The 21,239-nt window shown below is 34.7% G+C and overlaps 1 protein-coding gene across 1 annotated transcript; it reads left to right on the forward strand.

Moving 5' to 3' along the window:
* Positions 1–12,102: 12,102 nt before the first annotated feature.
* Positions 12,103–16,614, forward strand: GCK72_012698 (uncharacterized protein; the record flags this gene model as incomplete). Its single annotated transcript, XM_053729329.1, has 7 exons — positions 12,103–12,415; positions 12,469–12,726; positions 12,775–13,029; positions 14,344–14,607; positions 14,658–15,229; positions 15,912–16,513; positions 16,563–16,614. The coding sequence occupies 7 exons, from the start codon at positions 12,103–12,105 to the stop codon at positions 16,612–16,614; spliced, it is 2,316 nt and encodes a 771-aa protein (XP_053584101.1).
* Between the last annotated feature and the right edge of the window lie 4,625 nt (positions 16,615–21,239).

A 21,239-nucleotide genomic window follows, 5' to 3' on the forward strand; every position in this document is an offset into this window, starting at 1 on the left:
TTTCTGAAACGAAGGGTTTTTTGGTAAATGACTCTAAAGCGATGGACTCACTTTCAAGTTAATGTTCTCCAAATCAAGTGGGGTGTCTGAAATCGAAAATTATTAGAAGATGGAACTCCTCTATGATTATTCCTAATCTTATTTCTTTCTTTATGGCCTACCCAATGCCTTCATTATTAATTTCAGTTCATGTAATATTCATGAAACATTTGAAAAAATGCTTCGAATGATAGCTTGTTAGTCTGTAAAGCAAAATATAACTTTGTAACTATATTCACTATGTTTTGATATATTGTTATACCAAAAAGATCAGCGTTTCCAACCATTATCAAAAGGGTCGTTGAATTATTACAACAATTCAAAACCGAAAAAAAGTTAGGTTTTTCAGAACTGATAATGCGAGAGCAACAAGATAAGGTTCATTGATCGAAAAAAGAAAGAAAGTGAGAAAAAAAAGAAAGTGAAAAAAATCTTCGAATTGATTTCTAAGTTACCATACAAGAATATCTCAAACTGATGAAGCTGAAAATATTTTTTCAGTAAGACAACCAATCACGACAGACACTTTTTTGCCCCCATTAAATCATGATTTCAGAAATAAATAAAATGATTTCCATTTGTTTCAACACAGCTTGGGGCGTCAATTCTTTTTTCTACAGTTTCACAAAATAATTTTCAGTCTAACTAAAATTCTAATATTTGATGGACGTGTGCGTGAAACCCGTCCTATTTGGAATTCCTGCTTCTCAATGTTAAGAATGCTAGTCGCAATATTTTTCGACACTGCGACTATGAAAAACTCACTATTTTTCAAATGCTTATACAAATAAAGAATGATTAAAAATTGACAGAAGAAAACAATAGCACAGAAGAAAGTAGTATTCGAATCCTTCCGTTTCCTTGTAAAAACCATATTTTTGTGAATACTGACCATGGAAACATTAATTGAAATGTGGCGAAATGGGAAGTCAAGGGAGGGGAGTGTTGGCTCACCTGGCGCGAAGAGACCCCTATTATTGGTGTGTATTGTTTTGAACAAATATATGGAGAAGACACTTAGAGGATACGTTAAATTTGCAGCATTTTAGATTAGTAAGACTTGATAAATTGTCTCAACTTGAACGGAATGTCAACTAAAATTATATCAAATTAAATCTCCTTCCTGAAACTGAAATAAATTATCACATGCTCACTATCAGTGAAAAATTTTAATTGAATAAACAGTCAATTATTAAAAAAACGATATATGGAATGGAAAAATGGAATCAATCAATTGTTTGAACAAGATATCATAACATTCACTGGAATTACGAAACAATATTTCTTAAACGTTTTTTTTGTTCTGAAAAAAGTTGCGGTTTCAAATGTGCCATTTTTTGTGAGTGGATTGCAGGAGTTGATAGTATCATTCTAAAAAATATCAATTCTAAAGTTAATACAAAAGAGATAAAATATGTTCCAGAAATATTTTTCATCGTAGAGCACCATTGACTAGCGCTCGAAATGGGGCGTCCCACTTTTTTCCGGGAATTTTGGAAAACTGTCAGTTTTTGTAGGAGAATAGTGAAACTTTCACAGAATCTGAAGACATAGCTGGGGACGCGATTCCCAAAGTTTCAAAAACATTCGTTCATTTTCAACCGTTTTATGACAATCCGGGACGCGCGGGACGGGGACGCGGGACGTCCCAACTCGTCCCATTTCGAGCGCAACTATTGACAAAGGCATTATACGGAAAAACGGTTTGAAATAGTCTTCGCATTGAAGTTTCACTATAATTCTGGACTTACACCGAATCAGAAACAAAGCACATGTTTTTAATAAGAGTGAACTTGATTCTCATATCATTCAAAACGCATCCCGTTTCAGTGAGCCATCATTTTGATGGGAATAGTTTCGACTTCAATAACATGTAATCTAGTTTTGATGCATCATTTTTCACGTTTTGTTTCCGAATTAAATTACTTTATATTTTTCAACGATACTCGAATAAGTCTTATGACTTATGACTCTCTTGCCATTCGACTATACTGTAATCGTCGGTGAGAATACCTGGAATGGTCAGTTCTTCCGATTTTTCTTTTTCTAGAGTTGGAATTTTTGTTCTCATCACGTCTGAAAGTGTCTCTCTTTTTAAACGGATTTTCACTTTCCGCCTCTTTTTTCTGTGTTTCACTGCAGAGTCATAAAGTTCTTACCATTTTTTCCACATCAGTAGAGCACAAGGAAGAATTTCAGAAGTGGAATGTTTACTATTATCCATTTTAATTGGACCCCCCCCCCCCCAAAAATCGAAAGTTTCCTCTTTCAAAGATGACTTAAATCAGTTTTGCATTTTTTTTTGTTTAATAACGCCGACAATAGCAAACCACAAGAATCGGTAAATTTTCAGGATCCACAGAAAAATACTGTTTTGCGAGTTTTATTTAATTTTTTGATTAACTTTGAAAATTTGTTTGTATCCGCTTTCCACATACGAAATTCCTCATTATAATTTTTCCCAACTGCGCCCTATTGAAACAATAATTAAAACCACGGAGAAGAAGAATCGATCTTTGAGAAACTTTCGATATTGCGTATGTAATTGTGCTAACATTGTGAGAGTACAGGTTCAAACTTAATCAACCAATCAAAAAAAGGTTTCTGAATATACATATATCGGACAGATGAAACAGAAAATCTTGGTAAATTGGCGAATTTTCAGCTTTTCAAGAAAAAGCAATTTTTGAAAAATTTGTTAAAATCTGAGGTGTTAAACAAAAAAGTTACTGTTTTGTGATTTTTTTTACTCTGTGATAACAAAGAAAAAAATCAGTTCTTACTGCTTACGTCGTCCAAAATCTTTATTAGCTCGTCATCATTTCAACAACTGCGCTCCACCGAAACAATGAAAACGACGTGAGGAATGGAAAGACGTAGAGAATAAGAGTCAGTTGTCGAGATACTTTCAGTGGAGCGTAGTTGGATTGTGCATGTAAGAATAAATTAGTATGAATTGAACTAGAGTACACAAGCAGATCAAGCAGTCAAAATTAGTCTGATGAATATAAAACAGATGAAACAGAAAATTTAGAAAAAAATCAGTACGTTGGAAGTTTCTTGAAAACTTCCCCCGTAACAAAATCCACATTACTTGCCAAAAAATATATTTTTCTTTTTCAAACAACTTTTATTAAAGCAACTACAGCACTGTTATAATTGAATTTCTTCCCAGTTTTCGAAACCATATCCCTGATTTCCTTTTGTTTTCCGCGTATTTTTCAGTTTTAACTTGTTTTTTTTAATTTCCAATTCTCATCAAAAGCACTATATTCGAGGTTTTTAATTTGAAAATTTCCCTAAAAGTTGTCTGTAACAAAAACCAACAACTTTTTTGCTTTTTCAAACAGCTTTCATTACAACACCTTTGACTGATACAACAGTAATCCTGATTTAAAACATTGTCCCTTCCAGAGTTTCGTGACTGAATTCCAGGTTTCATTTAGTTTTTTCCGTCGTAGCTAACTTTATACATATTCAGACTAGCAACAAGTTCAGTGCTGAAAAAGATACAATGTTTAGTTTTTTTGAAAATGTTCTGATTTTTTTTGAAAAAAAACTTCGTAAGACTGATTTTTTGCAGGTTTCAAAGGTTTTTAAGGAATAAATTTGAGAAAAAATGTTATAATCATCAACAACATCCAAATCATTAACATGGAATGACTCCCGACTGGCTCCACTAAATTTACGAATTTATTGGCTTATTTGATAGATTCTACAGAAAAAATGACAAATCTAATAGCTTTTCCGGTGACTGGACCTAATTTTCGAGATTTTTAGATTTTTAGAAAATCAATTTTTTTTCAAAATTTTTTTTTCATCATTTTTTTTCTCAATGTTCTCCCATCTGGCGAAAAAAGCAAAAACAAGTAAAAAGTAGAGAATTTCATAGACTTTTCGATAGGCTATGAAAATTTTTTTGGTCATGTCCCTACTTTGACCAGACTCCCGAAAACTGAGAGTCAAAAAAAATAATTTTTTCTGTGAAGTCGTTGGACTGTTTTAAAAAACTTTAAAAAATAGAAGAACTCATGCAAACAAATTTTTCATAAAAAAAATTGGGGTGTAATCGCGAAAAAAAAAGAAATAAATTTTGTTGAAAATTTCGGTTTTTCAAGATTTTGATGGTTATAGGAAACATGTCATTTCTTCTGTTTAAGCTTTGAAAACGTTGGTATACTTAAAGTAATTAATAACCAGAAACTTTTAAAACCTGTATCAAAAAGTTTGAATGTTTCCTGATCAGTTTCCAATTCGTAGCAGAGGCTCATAAAATGCATTCTTTTGAGGTGGTGAAAATTTCAAAAGCTTGCTACGTGCTTTAAACGTCAGATAAACGACTGTTGTTTTGAAAACATACTTAAAATAGAAAAATTAACAAATTGGGACTCTTTAAACAAAAATTTTAATTTTAATTTTTTTTTGAAAATTTCATAAGGGGGGACCACATGAAATTTTCATGAAAAATGAAAATTTTAAATTTTTGTTTAAAGTGTTCGATCTTGTTGAATCTTTCATTTTAAGCATGTTTTTGAAGCGAAAATCGTTTATCTGACGTTTAAAGCACGTTGCAAGCTTTTGAAATTTTCACCACCTCAAAAGAATGCATTTTATGAGCCTCTGCTACGAATTGGAAACTGATCAGAAAACACTAAAACTTTTTGATATAAGTTTCACAAGTCCGTGGTTATTAATTTCTTTAAATATATCCACGTTTTCAAAGCTTAAACAGAAGAAATGACATGTTTCCTATACCCATCAAAATCTTGAAAAACCGAAATATTCAACAAAATTTATTTCTTTTTTTTTCGCGATTACCCCCAAATTTTTTTTTGAAAAATTTCTTTGCATGAGTTCTTCTATTTTTTAAAGCTTTTTAAAACAGCCCAACGACTTCACAGAAAAAATTATTATTTTTGACTCTCAGTTTTCGGGGGTCTGGTCAAAGTAGGGACATGACCAAAAAAATTTTCATAGCCTATCGAAAATTCTATAAAATTCTCTACTGTTTACTTGTTTTTGCTTTTTTCGCCAGATGGGAGAACATTGAGAAAAAAAATGATGAAAAAAAAATTTTGAAAAAAAATTGATTTTCTAAAAATCTGAAAATCTCGAAAATTAGGTCCAGTCACCGGAAAAGCAATTAGATTTGTCATTTTTTCTGTAGAATCTATCAAATAGGCAAAAAAATTCGTAAATTTTGTGGAGCCAGTCGGGAGTCATTCCATGTAAGTTTACAGTTTCCCTTTTCCTTGAAACACACTTCCTTCCATATCCGTTTGCTTTCCAATTTCAACTCTTCTTATTAGCAATGCACTCTTCTTCCGATCGCGCTCCAATAAAAAAACATTTTAAGGGCATTTCAGTGGAGCGCAGTTGTAAGAACTGTGCCGAGCTAATAGGTACTTCTCTCCCCCCACAAACACATGACCTGAAAAATATACTACTGCACAAACACATTCACCCAATTCTTTTTTCCTTCTCCCTTCCTCTCCTCCACCAAACGCCCTTGCGGGACGGACTATCGTCATCTGCGTCACCCTTTCTCTCCCTGTCTTCTCTTCTTCTCCCCTAGCAAAGACGGCCTCGTCCCGTGTCGCGACGATTCTCTGCATCACCATCTGCGCCTCCTCACTCCGTCTACACTCCATCTATACTCTCCTTCTCCCCCTTCACCGTCCGCTTCGATCAATAGATGTTGGTTGGGGAAGGAGAGAAAAAGAGAGATGAGAAAGAACCCAAACACACACCCTTCCGCTGCGTGGTTTCTGCGCTCTCTTTGTCTATTACTCCGCTCCTTCACACAGTTTATTTCTCCTTTTCCTTTTTTTTCCTTTCCTCGCGTTGTGCAGAGTTGTTGCATGTCATGTGCAAGTGTTGTTTTTTTTTAATCGTGTTGTTTTTTGAGTAATTGTAAAGTTATAAAGGAAATTTAGCAATAACTTGATAAGGAAAGTTTGTATATTTTTTCTAAGGTTTTTTTTTTGGATAATTAAAAAGTTGTTAATTTTAGATTGCGGAGTTTTGCTATTAGTTGAGATTTGTACAAGTGCAATATAAACAACAACTTGATAAGGAAATTGTATATTTCTTCTATGATGTTTTATCATTTGAATCCCTTTGCAATTTTTAGTTGCACCAACATTCTTGTTGAAAACTTCAACTCAAATGTTGCTGTTCCAATCAGTTGATTAATTGAGTTGACCTTTAGTTTGATAATGATACAAGATCTTATTCTAAGATTTCAGATAAATACATAATCACTCTAGATGTCTTTAAGATTATGTGTCCTTTTCAAACTTCTGCCGTACAGCTTCACGAGCAACTACTTCGGTTTATATGTCAAAACCTTTGCAACTTTTTGTAACTGAAATAAATGCATATAAACTGTGTTAACTGGCTCTGGTCCTCACAAGGTTGCATTGATAAAATAACAATTTTTGTCCCCAGCTTTGAGAGTTGGCTCAAGTTTGAAACATTAAAAATATGTAGCAGTGTCAAAACATATTTTCAGTTTTTGTAGCTATTCTGCATTCTCTATGTTGCTTTCTGGTTGTTTTTGGCAAACTCCACTAGAATGTTATTGCAGTTTCAATCAGTCGATGAAATGATATGATCAATCGTGTTCACCGGTGGATCCCTTACTTTTAATTTAAACCATTTTCCATGAAATTAACGATTTCATTGTGATTTTAGTGACTGTAAGTCTTGTCCACGGGCACTGATCCTCACAAAAATACCTTCTGTTAAACATCCAGAGTGACATAATAGAAGAACAGTTAATGCATTGCCAAAGCAAAAAAAAGTTGATAAATCACACAAAACTGTACATGTTGCTTCTAGATTGATTTGACAACTTCAACTCAAATTTTGCATTTTCAATCGACCGAAGATTGCTACGGTATGTACTACACCAGTTGCTTAGAACGACTAGCTAAAAAAATTTCAATCATCAAATACCAGACTTACATTCCTTGTCACCAGATTTTTTTCACTAGAAATTAATTCAATGTTGTATTAAACCATTAAGAAGTTAGGTTTATTGATGACGGCTTGCGGTTTCAAAGAAGTGTTAACTTGACAACAGTGGCGTATAGAAATTGCTAAATTGGCGAAACTAGGTAGCATCAGTTGTACTGTTCCCAGTCATTTCTATACGAAGAATTTTAACAATTTTAACAAAAACTAGATAAAAACATTCTTTTCTTTGATGTCAAATCATATGAGTCCTTTTGAGCACCAACTTTTTGTCACTTGTCACTTGTTTTTGACATCTTCATCTCAAATATTGCTGTTCCAATCAGTTGCTAAATTGATTTGACCAATAGGAATTAGCTATTAAAAGGTTTAGATTTTTCTAAGATTTCAAATAAATACATAAAACTCTAGATTTCTTTGATATTACGTTTTTTTATAAGCTTATTCAATTTTGTCTCAAACTACTTCGGCGTATTAGTGAAAACCTTTGGCAACTATTTGTAACTGAAATAAATGTAAACTGTGTCAACTGGCTCTGGTCCTCACAATTCTGACAAGTAGATAACAGTTTTTATCTCAAGCTGCGAGAGTTTTCTCAAGTGTAAAACGTTAAAAATTGCAACCTTATTTGCAGTTTTTGTAGCTATTCTGCTTTTCTATGTTTCTCCCTAGTTGTTTCTGGCAAACTCAACTGGAATGTTGCTGTTTCAACCAGTCAATAAATTGATATGATATGATTAACCCTGGATCCATAGCTTTAACTCATAGTAGTATATATTCTATAAAATTAATAACTTCATTATCGTAGGGACTGTAAGACTTGTCCACTAGCACTGGTCCTCACAATTAACACATACTGTTGAACAGTATAAAATTTAGAGGGATATGATAGATAAGTAGTTATTTATTGCTCAAAACAATGATAAGTCACAGTGGCAAAACACTAATGCGTAGTTTTTTGTAGCTATTCTGCAACTGAGCATCTTGCTTCTATTATAGATTGCTTTGACAACTTAATCGAAATGTTGCATTTTTTCAACCGAAGAATTGCCAAAGTACCAGTTGATTAGAACGACTAACCAAAAAATGTTGAATCATCAAATCCCAGATTTATTTACTTTCCTTATTCCATCAGATTTTTCAATATAAATTAATTCAACGTTTCATTGAACTAATTGAACTAACAAGAGATTAGAATAGTAATAATTGTTTTGTTGAAACAGGTTTTGACAATTTATATCATCCATTTGCAGTTTCAAACAAATGTTAACTTTGCAACAGTGGAAATATGGATGTTGCTGAAATGGGGTTCATTGTGAAAATCACGTGTCGTCGTTTTACTGCTTGTTGGCATTTCTATAGAGATAATTTGTTCTCGGAACTTGTAAAATATGGAAGAAAGCCATCATGTTGGCTCTGAGATGTCAGTATTTTGACAGTTTTAAGAAATTATATTTTTCAATGTCTCTTACGGCTCAATTCATTATAAGTTCTCCTGACAGCAGTTTCTCATTTTGTGTGCTTGTTTCTAGCAATTTGAACATTACTGTTTCAGCAAAATAATAATAAGATTGAAATTTCCATAGCAATTGATAAGACTGTGTTTTATTGCCGAAAAATATCCTCAAAAGACATTGCCTAATGTTTCATCAAAAAGCTAAGACGTGTGGATATAAATGGCACTAGTCACCAGTGCATACTTGCAAAATATCGGCCCGGCCCTTCTCGGTCCGTCGGCCCGTCCCGGCCCGTTGTAAGTATGACCAGTAGAGTTCCCTAGTTTTACTGTTTCGTCAAGTTATTTTCAACTGACAATAACGTCAGCTAGCAATCCATGATGCATCATTAAATATAACATATTTTGTTCCATGAGCAATTCGAAGCAATAAGAAAGCAACTCCAATTTTATGATTGTCAACTTAAACATTATTTTGCTTCGAATGTGTGTGGAATCTAGAAACGGGTAGAATAGAAACCGCAATGGCTCTAATTCAACTGTTTCAGATTAGTTTTTTGTTCTGTTGACAAATATTGATTTCATTCGGATTGCACCTACTTGTCACTTCAAAGTATGAGCGTGTTTTTGAACATTTCTGTAATATTTTGTGCGGTTTCTAAGGTATTCAATGGTTTCTTCAACCCTAATTTTGCAGTTTCCGTTAGTTAATGAATTGAAGAGACGATTTATACGGTAATATGTAGCAAAATCCGATATATGAAAACAACTTTTTTTAAATCACTATTCTGCATGTTATCTTCATGGTTTGTTTATGCCATTCTCATTTTGTTTGTTCAATTGTTTATAGAAATTTCAAGGAGAAAATGACTGTTCCAGTCAAGTAATGAACTAACAAAGTATGTACATGAGATTTTGATAATGTAATTGAGATAATTATTTCTTCAAAAAGCTTGCATGCTGATAAAAAATACTAATACACAGTAGAGTTTCCTAATTTCACAGTTTCGTCAAGTTATTTTCAACTGACAATAACGTAGCAATTAATGATGAGATAATGCACTAACTACAGCAATTGTCGTTCAATGAAAACTTGAAGCAATAAGAAAGAAACTACAGTTTAATCGTTTTCAACTGAACATTCATTTGCTCAGAATATTTGTGCAAGTCAAGAAACGGGTAGAATAGAAGAGCAATGTCTCTAACAAGATTACAGTATTTTAATTGTTTCAAATTAGTTTTTTATTCCGTTGACAAAAATAGATTTGATTTTGATTGAACCTCAATTGTCACTCCAAAGTATGAGCGTATTTTGAGAATTTCTGCAAATTTTTGCGCTGTTTCTTAGGTATTCAATGGTTCCTGACAACCTAAACCCAAATTTTGCAGTTTCCGTTAGTTAATGAATTGAAGAGATGATTCTGGTGTCAATACGGTTCTTTGAAAAGTACGTATTATATTATCAAAAGTCGGCATGCTATCTTCCTGTTTTGGTTATTCCCACGACTGAAATAAGGACACAATAAAGTGCAAAACCTGATCATCTGAATCATGAGAAACTACTGTTTCGCCCATTTTGGTATTACAATATTGCAGTTTCATAGAAATGTTAACTTCTCTACTTGAACACCGTTTATGATGAGTCTAATTTGTTTTTCGGAAACTTTCCACTCTGTCAACAAAAAACTATTTTCTCAGAATTCATTGAATAAGACACTTGAAAAACATCCTCAACGTTTTGTTTCAGCTTTCAAGAATTTAGAAATTAAGTGAAATTATCTCATCGTCGTCATAATTCATCATTGCCGTATAATCCAACTGAGAACTGGATTAATGTGTTTTTTCTGAATTAGCAAAACGAGCCGCCGTAGCAGTGTGATTAGTTATTCATCCGAAAATTATCGTTTTTTTTTCGTTTTTGTTTTGCAAAGTTACAGTTTCAAAATAGTCTTATTGAAAATGGAACAGAAGTAGTTGACAGTAGAAATTGAACAATTGTAAATGGCTAATCATAAAAATGATAAAAATATCCTGGTAAAATTATTTGTTGTAATCCATTCTTTTAGAAACTCGTGAATACTCTGGTTATAGAGTTTTTGTTGAGTTCAAAAGGCTTTAGTACTGAAAAAATTCAATTTTTTTCGAAACTTTTCCAAATTTTTTGGAAAAAAAACTTGACTGATTTTTTGTTGGTTCCAAAGATGTTTTTGAAAAAAATAGGGGTCACGGCCTACGTTTTACTAGGCCACGGCCTACTTTTTTGCAGGTCACGACCTATTTTTTCTAGGTCACGGCCTAATTTTTTGAGAAATATACATGAGAAAAAATATGAAGAATTTTCAGAAAAAAAAGTAGTGAAAAAGTCAAAAAATACAAATCCGGGCCGACCCCGAATTTTGCAAGTCTGCTAGTAAGTTGATTGGTCCCGAAGGGATTGTCATCTGAATAATGTTGCACATTTCTGAGAAACACCGTTGCCGTATCATTGAACAATCAATAGGCATTATAAAACAGTATGTATTTTTTTTAACTGTTCCACTGATTTGAGTTAAATAACTATTTGGTTTTCATGTTAATTTCTCAGCACCATCAGTAATTGAATTTAGTTGTATAAAAGTGCTTAACCCTTTCCCCGCACACACTTCTCCAATTTTTTGTTTAAAAATCTTGAGGCTTGTCCTTCTTTTTACTGTTCCATCTCGTTTTATTAAGAGCTCCTAATATTTTCAATTTTGTTCGTATATCCTTTATCCAAATTTTCAATAAGGTTCATTCTGAGAAGTTACAGTCGAACACCTAATCTATTGTACTGTTTCCTATTTTTGTTTTGGATAATGGGAAGTTTTGTGAAACATTGATACAACCAAATTGGTGAATTAGGGGCTAAATTCATGTTTTTAAAAAACAGCAAGAAATACGAGAAAAAAATATCAAAATAATTCCCTCATCCACCAATCGAAACGAGATGTTGCCGAATTTCTGCATGGCCGTCACGCGGAGATTTTCGTTACCGCGATAACGGAGACTGGTAGATTTATAGTATGAAAAAAATAGTGTAGGCAGTTCCTTTTCTTCCAGTCTAATATTCTTTTATTCTCTTCTACATTGCCGGGTACATCAAATCAGCACCTCATTTCGATTCTCTTCGTCCTTCCGTTCTCAGCTAATAATACGTTGAAAAAAGGGGTCTTCACAATTGATGGGAATTAGATTGATCGTGATTTTCCCGGTTGGGGTAAACGCTGAATTAGAAATACAGATATCTGTCGATTGAAAATTGGTCAAATTATTTTCTGCACACTTATTGCGGAAACGGTTGATCACTTTTCTGGCTGCTAAGTTGATTAGGTCTAAAAATAATAATCTATAATCAAAATCTTATCACTGGACCCAGCTTATCGAGTCTTACTGTAATATTTCTTTTGTTGATAAGCGCACTGAAAATAATTATCTACTTCTTTTTCGAGAGCGGGGAAAATGTTTTATCCTTTTATTTTGGTTGTGATAAAACATACTTTCTTGTTTTCTCTGTTTCAATTAGTTGTCAATACAATTAGCCTTCTTTTATGCTATTACTACCCTTTCCGCCCTTCTTCTCATGAATTTCTTTTTTCAGGTAGCAATTAACAATGTCACCTTCAAAAACAACATTATCAAAAGTCCCAACCACGAAATCGTTTGAGCCGCCTATGAACGTCCCAGGAACCAGCTCAAATCGTTCCTACATGAATTCGGTGTCAGCATCACCGATAAGCGGCACTTCAAACTCTTCCCCAAACTATCCTCTGTTTGAAAATACACCAGAGAGAGCTGTGGGTGCTGAGCAGCAAAAAAATCAAACGAGTTCTTCGACACAAACTGAAGAGCTGAATTCGTCTGAACGAGCTCTGCGGGCTCAAACATGTCCAGTAGATATACCCGGACCCTCGTTGCAATCAAATGGTGAGCTCAGTTCGGATTCTGTGTTTATTTTGATTAAATTGATTAGTTTTCAGATGCTTCGCCAAAACAAGCCGCACCATCCCAACCTGTGCGAGTGGATTCTCCAGCTGTTAATAAACCGTGTTCCTCACAAACCGGACAGAAATTTGCTGTGCCAGCAAACCCAGCAAACAATGGGCTCATGGACCCAAAAGCAGATGAATCTCAGCAGGGACAAGCAGGACCTGCAGTGGCTCCATCCCGACCTGCATTCAAGAGACCATATCCTGCACAAGGAGCAGCGAATTCACCAAAAATGGGAAAATGGACTCGTGCGTTCAATTTGTTCACTTTAAAAGTAATTTTAATCTATCTTTCAGGTGCTGGACAGCTTCAGATGATGAGTCAAGCAGGACAGACGGGACAAACCCAAATGATGACTCCGTCTACTTCCACGCAGAATAATTCATTGCGGACTGCTCCAGCTGGAACATCACAGATGACGCAAGTGACGAGCTCGACTCTTGTGAAAACTACATCGCAGACCGGTCCAATTAAGCAATCCCCGACGACACCGGCGAGACTTCCAGGATTTGTTTCAATGAGTTCACCAACCCCTGCGTTGAAATCAAATGGTGAGTTTACTTGAGAATGTTCCAGACGGAACACCGGCTTTCAAAATGGCTCATATTTTAAGTGGTTTTCAACACGCCGATTCCGAATATGTAACCCATTTCTATGCAAAAATTACATTTTTCGAAATTCTTGAAATCAATTTTTAGCCCCAGAAAATAGTTTTCAGAGAAAAATTTTCATTTTTTGGCAGAACTGTTTCTGAAAACTTTTTCATCAGAAAACGTTACACGTACTACACAAAAATGTTAAAAATCGATTTAAAAACATGCAATTTTGCACAGGGAATGGTGTATAATACATGCATATATCTCGGTTTCAAGTTACAGACAAAAAGGTATCAACTTTGGCTGTTTTCAGTGAAAAATGGCCAATTTTGAGAGTGTGCCTTAGTAATACTGAATGTCACACCATGAATATTTTTAATCAATCATATAGATTGAACGTAGAGCTTTATTTTTGTAGTTGATAACTTTTTTGTACGGACGCTCCCGAGAGAGTTATGATCATTTTAAGACAATAGCTCAAAAATAGCACTAATTTGCTCTGAAAATGGTCGATTTAAGGGGAACATTACTTTGTCGATATGTAACTTACTAGGGAGTGTCTGTACAAAAAAGTTGTCAACTACAAAAATGAAGTTCTACCCTTGATCTGTATGATCCATTAAAAGTTTTCTTGGTGTGACAATCAGAATTACTATGGTAAACTCTCAAAGTTGGTCATTTTCCACTGAAAACAGCCAAAGCTGATACCTGTTTTTCACATACTTGTCACGGGCCGGGCCGGGCCGGGCCGGGCCGGGCCCGCTAAAAAAATCTTCCGGCCCGGCCCGTTCGGCCCGTCAAAATATTGAAAAAAAAATTTTCGTCGTTTTCCCATTGTTTTTTCGTTTACTACTTTATGGCAAACATATTATTGATTAGAAATTATAAAAAGACAACAAGTGCAAACAGAGATTGTCAGAATAAGTTATTTTGTCACTATAAACTTTGAGCCTCTCAAAGTCTCTGTGATGATCAGCCGACGATCAGAATCAGGATCAAGAACTTGCTGGAGGCTTCTGAAAGTAGTCTAATCGAATCCCCCGACCTTGATTTAGTATAGACCGAAGAAAAAATTTAATTCCAAGACTTTCAATTCTATTTTTCAAAAATAATTTTTTGGTTCCGGGCCCTGCGGGCCGGCCCGGGCCCTGAAATTTTCAGCGGGCCCGGCCCGGCCCGTGATTTGACAAGTATGGTTTTTCAGGTGCTGTATCTCTAAAACATTCCCTAGATTTTGTGGGTATATTAACTAAATCGTTCAATTTCCAGATCGTTCACAGTCGGGAGAAGTAGGACCAGCCCAAGCTGGAGTATCGGGACAGACTGCATCATCGCAATCTACGTCTGCGGATTTACTACCTGCTCCAGAGACTGGATCATCAGAAGCAGAACAGAAAAGAGCGACTCAAATTGTGCACCCACAACCACAAAAAACACAAGTGGAAGAGTCACAATCGGCCCAATCAAGCTCAGAAGCTGTGATGCCTCCACCACGAGCTGCCTTGAAGAGATCATGTCGTTCTAAACAAACTGGTGAGTTCAACTCAGAATTGTTTTATTTCGAAAGTATTCTTAATTTTCAGCTGCTCAACAAAATGGAGATGCATCAACATCTGAACTGATGGGCCCACCTAGTGCGCCGCCAAGGAGATCGTCCAGAAAAAGGAAAAACCAAAATGAACGACCAGATGAAGATAAGGAGCCACGGATTACAACACCAATGCGTGAAATAAAAGCCAATAAAAAGAAACCAAATCAGTCCAAAAGAATCCCCAAAGCCCTGCCCAGAAAAAAACCGAAAGTCGGCTCCAAACAACAAGTCAACATCCCAGAAGAGACGAGTGACTCCGAAAGTCCAGATCGGGAAGAGACGACGTGGATACTCCCAGATGACGAAGAAACTTTAATCGCCACATCCACTCTTCGAAATGAGTACTGGTGCGTAATATGGCGACAGTTTGAAGGATTAATTCCATACGAAGCAGCTCTCCAACATTTCATGGAAAGCAACTATTCCACATGCAAAGCGTTTGAGAACATTGAAGAGTTATTGCGAAAGTGGGGATACTCTCCACGGAAGCACCTTCGAGAAGCTCATATGGAGCACTACAATCAGCTTTTGGATGAGCAATCCTTCAATAAGGTGTATGATGAGGTTAGTTTTATTTACAGTTCTTTGTTTTTAGTGCTTTTTATACATATATGCCATGATTATTTGCTAGCATTTTTTAATAAGCGAGCAGTCAGGTTTTTGAGCAAATGAAATGTATATACAGCTTGTTTTTTTATACGAACTGAAGACTAGAAAACTATTGTGCAAATTCAGTTTTGGTTTTTTCAATGCAAAAGGTCCAACTTTGAGAGTGTGTCATGATAATACTGACTGTCCCATCAAGTAGATTTTTGATGAATCATACAAATCAAAAGTAGAACTTTATTTTTGTAGCTGACAACTTTTTTGTACCAGCACTTCCCAAAGAGTTATGGTCATTTTCAGACAACAGCTCAAAAATCGCACTATTTGTCGATATGTAACTTGCTAGGGAATATCCGTACAAACAAATTGTAAACTAAAAAAATAGAGTTCTACTCTTGGTCTGTTTGATCTAATAAAAATGTATTTTGTAGGACATTTAGTTTTACTATGACACACTTTCAAAGTTGGGTGTTGCTAACTGAAAAAGACAAAACTTAATATACATACTTTTTGAGCGGTACTGTACGTCATTTCGTAACTTCGCAACCGAAAAAGATTCCTTAGTCTTAAAAATCAAAAAATTTTGCACCACAAAAAAACAATCTTTCTGCAAAAACAAAAATTGATTCAACTATTTCAGGAAAGTATTCCCCAAGAGTACAGCTTGGTCGAAGTCAAGGAATTTTATGCTCTCTTCCATTCGCGACAAATTGCCCCCCAAAGATTGCATCGGAACCTTTGCGTCTGCAAGGAGTTCTTTTGCAGGAAGCTCACTTTTGAGCCGCGATGGGCTTGTGCAAATTGTACCGGCCAGTTGAGGCAAATGGCATCTCCTCGCCTTTGTCTCATATGTCAGGCGTACAAGGAGAAGACTGGAAGATCTCGCCCAATTTCTGACTCTTATTGGAGCGGTGAAGAAGTCAGAAAAATCTTGGCTTGGAAATCACTGGAAGAAAAACTTCAAAAGGAGGTTCCAAGGGAGGACTTCGAGAAGTTTTTAAAAGAAAAGGAGCGAAAACGAATCGAAGAAGAACGCTTCTCGGAGGAGGAAAAGAGATTAGTTCAATCTCTTCCCAAAGGATCCGAAAAGACTATGGAACTTTGGATGAAGGAGATTGACAACCCCTTCCTAAAAAATTGCCACCCATCCACGACGAAAATCGATACTATTGTGAAAAACCGCAAGGATGATGTGATGAATGAAAAAGCAGAACCACGACCAAAACGAAGTTGCATTCAAAGGTAAATTGATTAATTAAGGAGACATATTTAATTATTTACTGATTTTCAGTTCCTCGCAAGGATCAAGCCGGACGAAGGACAATGGCGAGGCCGCGACTTAACGAACTTCTGGTCAGCCGCTTCTTCCAGTTGTGCCCTTCGATCCTCGACCTGTTTCAAACGCTTTTTCGATTGAGTACTCGTTTTCCAATTGCCTCACGGCCTTTTTGACAGCCTTGAGTTCCACTTTTCGAGTTTTCAATTTCTCCTCTTTGCTCCGCCCAATTGATCTGATTCTTCTCCCCCGCTGCTCCACTGCTCTCCTATGGATCGCCATTGCCGCCCAGACCTCATATTGTCTTCTTTCCGAATTCTGTACTCGAATAAGGACTAGACGTACTCTCACACCACTCTTCCCCGTATAATTTTTTTCTTCACCCGAAATGTCTTTTAAGTTTGTATTCTTATATTACGGTGCCATTCATTCTCAGCCTCTCGCCCCTTACATGGATTTTTTTTTCTGAATAATTAAAATACAATACAATACCCATGTTTCCAACACCTTCTTATTCAATTTTTTTCTAGTCTCTCGGTTTGCTTCATGTCTTTATTGCTCATTGTCCCATATCTTTTATTGCTCAATTTTTTCCCAAACTTTATCGTATTTCTTTTATTTCTTTTTCTTATTTTTGGGTTTTTGTTTTTTTTGTTTTTATATTGTTTTCCTTATCATTTTATCTTCCTTTTTTGCCTTTTATTTGCCTAGTTTTTCTTTTTGCTCACCCCACCCCCAGATTGCTCTTCCCACTTTTTTCTTATCAAATGCTGCTTATTACGTGTTTTTGTTTTGCTTTGGTTTATTAATTGATCATTTTCCACCAAAATTTATCGTATTTCTTTCATTTTTTGTTATTTTCGGGTCTTTGCTTTATATTTTTCCTTATCATTTTGCTTATATATAATGAAACCTGTAAATAGTTGGAGATCGAATGACGATTGTTTCAAAAAATCAAAATTCGACAGTTCGATAGGTATTATTTCCTCAAGTGGTGACATAAATGTAACAGTGACATTATGGTTGTAATGGGCCGTTATTATTCAATTCGTGAGATCATTCATGATTCTTAAAAACTACGCTTAACTGAGAAATGTGAAACTGTAACAGTATTTACTATAATAAACCGGCACCTTCATGCTCCGACTTGTCCGAAAAGTAACTTTTCTTCTAGAAATCTTTATGACATCAGCACAAAAATGTATTATTGGATCAGTTTATGCTCGATGTTTTCATGTAAAAGGTTTTCAAATTATTCTTTCCTTCAATAACTTAATTACTGTTTCAAGACGTTTATTTTTGATAAAAGAATAAAATTGTCAATTGAACACTCGTTATTTCTGATAAGTGAAGAATTCTCACTACGAGGAAGAACCAAATTTGACATAAACTATGTATCTCATGTCTTCATTGAAACGGTGGTCCAAATTCCTTCTCATCAATGCAGATATTTTTTGGAACTACTCGTTGTCCCCCAAACTATTTTCTAATCACTGAATTTTACAAACTATAGTTAAGAGAGAAATGTGAAACTGTAAAGGTATTTACTATAATTAACCAGCAACCTCATGCTCCGAATTGTCCGAAAAGTAACTTTTCTTCTAGAAATCTTTATGACATCAGCACAAAAATGTATTATTGGATCAGTTTATGCTCGATGTTTTCATGTAAAAGGTTTTGAAATTATTCTTTCCTTCAATAACTTAAGTACTGTTTCAAGACGTTTCTTCGAAGAGCAATTCTTCTTCTAGAAGTCCTACCAAAACACTTGGTAATTCAAGAAAAAGCTGCATAGATACCCACGGAACATTATAAGTAAACTAACCTTTAAAACAATTAAATTTCAGTTTCCAGCATGTATCAGATCAGCACAAAATTTATTTGTTTGATCAGTTTGCTTGATTTTTTCATGTAAAAGGTTATCAAATTATTCTGTTCTGCAATAACTTGAGTACTGTTTCTAGACGTTTATCTAGACGTGAAACAATAAAATTGTGAATTGATATTGAGTTATTCAGATAAATTAGGACTCATCACTACACTAATGAAGTTTGGCCAAAGATTTTCAAAAAAAAAATCGTGGACTGAAACGCAAGTCGTAGGCGGAGCTTGAACTGCAAGCGGTGTTTTCAATTAGCTACATTGAATTTCAAGATAAACTCGTATTTTAATCAATGTTTTCCAGGTTTTATGATGTATACTTGCATATTTTTAATTGTTAATTAATTAAAACACGAAACTGTCTTGCAATTGAAAAAAATAAGCTGGAATTTCATCCGCGCCGCTTGCAGTTTCAGCTCTGCCCACTACCCCCTGTTACACTTGCATTTCAGAGCGCGAAATTTTTTTTGTAAATCCTTGCCGGAACTTCATTTTTTTAAAGTATAAAAAATCAGTTAATAGTGGGAGACCAAATGACGATTGTTTCCACAAATTACAATTCGACAGTTTCAGAGTTACTGTTTCTTCAACTGATGACATAAATGCAACAGTGACCGATTTGTGCCGTTATTATTAATTCAATTCATGAGATCATTCATGATTTTTACAGACTAATGCTAAATTAGGAATGTGAAAGTGTAATAATATTTTTTATGTATAATAAACCAAAACCCTCATGCTCCGAATTGTCATATTTTAATTTCTGGAAAACCTTCCAAAACACTTAGAAATTTTAAGCAAAAGCAGCATAGATACCCACGGAACGTTATAAGTAAACTATCTTCAAATAATTAAATTTCAGTTTCAAACATGTAAGAGATTAGCAAAAAATGTATTTGTTTGATCATTCAAGGCTTTTCATGTAAAAGGTTTTCAAATTGTTATATTTTTCAAATACTTGAATACTCTTTCTAGACGTTTATTTTTGATAACAAGAAAATTATAAATTGATTTTTTCGGTTTTCAGATGATTTAGGAATTATCACTACTGTGAAAGGAAAATCTGAAATGCAAGTGCGGCCGGGGGTTGTGGGCGGAGCTTAAACTGCAAGCGGTAAGGATGGAAATCCTGCTGATTTTTTAACGAGGTACATTGAATTTTAAGATAAACTCGTATTTTAATCGATGGTTTGGTTTCGCCGTTTTACACGCTGTATATTTGCATATTTTTCAGGTTTAATCAATTAATACACGAAATTATCATGAAATTAAAAAAAACGAAATGGAATTTTTATCAGTGCCGCATGGAGTTCAAGCTCCGGCCACTATTCCCTGCCGCACTTGCGTTTCAACCCTCGAAATTTTTTTTTGAAAATCATTGTCGGAACTTTTTTTTTTGTCAACGTTAAACCAATTTTGACGTAAACTATGTCTCACATATCTTCATCGAAACAGTGGTCCAGATTTCTTTTCTTCGATGTTCAATTTGTTAGAATCTACTCATTGTCACCCAAATTATTTTCCTTACCATCTCTTTTGCACAATTTGAAAATATAAGTAACCAAACTTATTTAAACCAGTCCGTCATATATTATTCATGGTTCTTACAGACTACGCCTACAAGAGAACTGTGAAACTGTAATAGTATTTACTAAAATAAATCGGTACTCTCATGCTCCGGTTGGTCAGAAGAGCAATTCTTTTACTAGAAATCCTTAAAAAACACCTGGAAATTTTAAGCGACAGCTTAATATTCTTGTTGGAATATTTTCTAGATGAGCTGTGATGTTTTTATGTGGGAAGTTTGTTTAACGAACACTGTATTCATTTCAAATTTATCTGTTTCACTTTTTGTTAAAGAACTTTCTTTTTCTCAAAAAACAATTCGATTATTGATTTCATAGTTTCAAATTATTCTGTAATACTGTTTCTAGATAATATTTTTTTCGGATTAACTAGCCATTCATAATATTACGTGGAGCACTGAATTTTCCAATTACTTCCCATTTTAACAATTTTCTTAGAAAATCATTTGAATATTTGTAACCAAATTTACTTGAACAAAAAAACTGAAAAATACAAGGAAAACATATAACCGTATCATATATCACCTGTTAAGCAGAGAAAAGTGAAGGATTGACAAAGGAACGAGGGGAAATGGGGAGGGGGGGGGGCCTAAAATAAATTTACGATATAAGGGGGGAAATTAGAAATGTTATAAGAAATGGAGCAGTTAAGGAGCGAGGACTAAACAGAGCAGCAGTGAAGATTGACGTCCGCTGATGATTGTTTTGGATTCCTTGAAAAAAGAAATATTTTAATTTCGATTACTATCAAAAACTTCATTTACATTACCGGTCAAAAGTTTGTAAACTTTGGGCGTTTTCAGTTGAAAATGACAAACTTTGAGTGGGTGTTACGGTATTAATGATTGCCCTACAAAGTAAATTATGTATAAAACATACAGAACAAAAGTAGAGCTTCATTTTTCTAGTTGACAACTTTTTTGTACGGAGACTCACTAGAGATTTATGGTCATTTTAAAACGACAGCTCGAAATTCGCACTATCTCACACTGAAGTTGGTCGATTTGAGGGAGAAATAACTTTGTCAATATGTAACTTACTAGTGAGTGCCCGTACAAAAAAGTTGTCAACTACAAAAATGAAGCTCTACTTTTGATATGAATAATTCATTGGCAATTTACTGGGTGTGACAATCAGTATTACCGTGATACACTCTCAAAAATGGACAATTTCAAATGAAAACGTTTAAAGTTTACAACCTTTTGACCGGTACTGTACATACCTT

This window comes from Caenorhabditis remanei, chromosome IV (genome assembly GCF_010183535.1).
Source record: "Caenorhabditis remanei strain PX506 chromosome IV, whole genome shotgun sequence".
Lineage (NCBI taxonomy): Eukaryota > Metazoa > Nematoda > Chromadorea > Rhabditida > Rhabditidae > Caenorhabditis > Caenorhabditis remanei.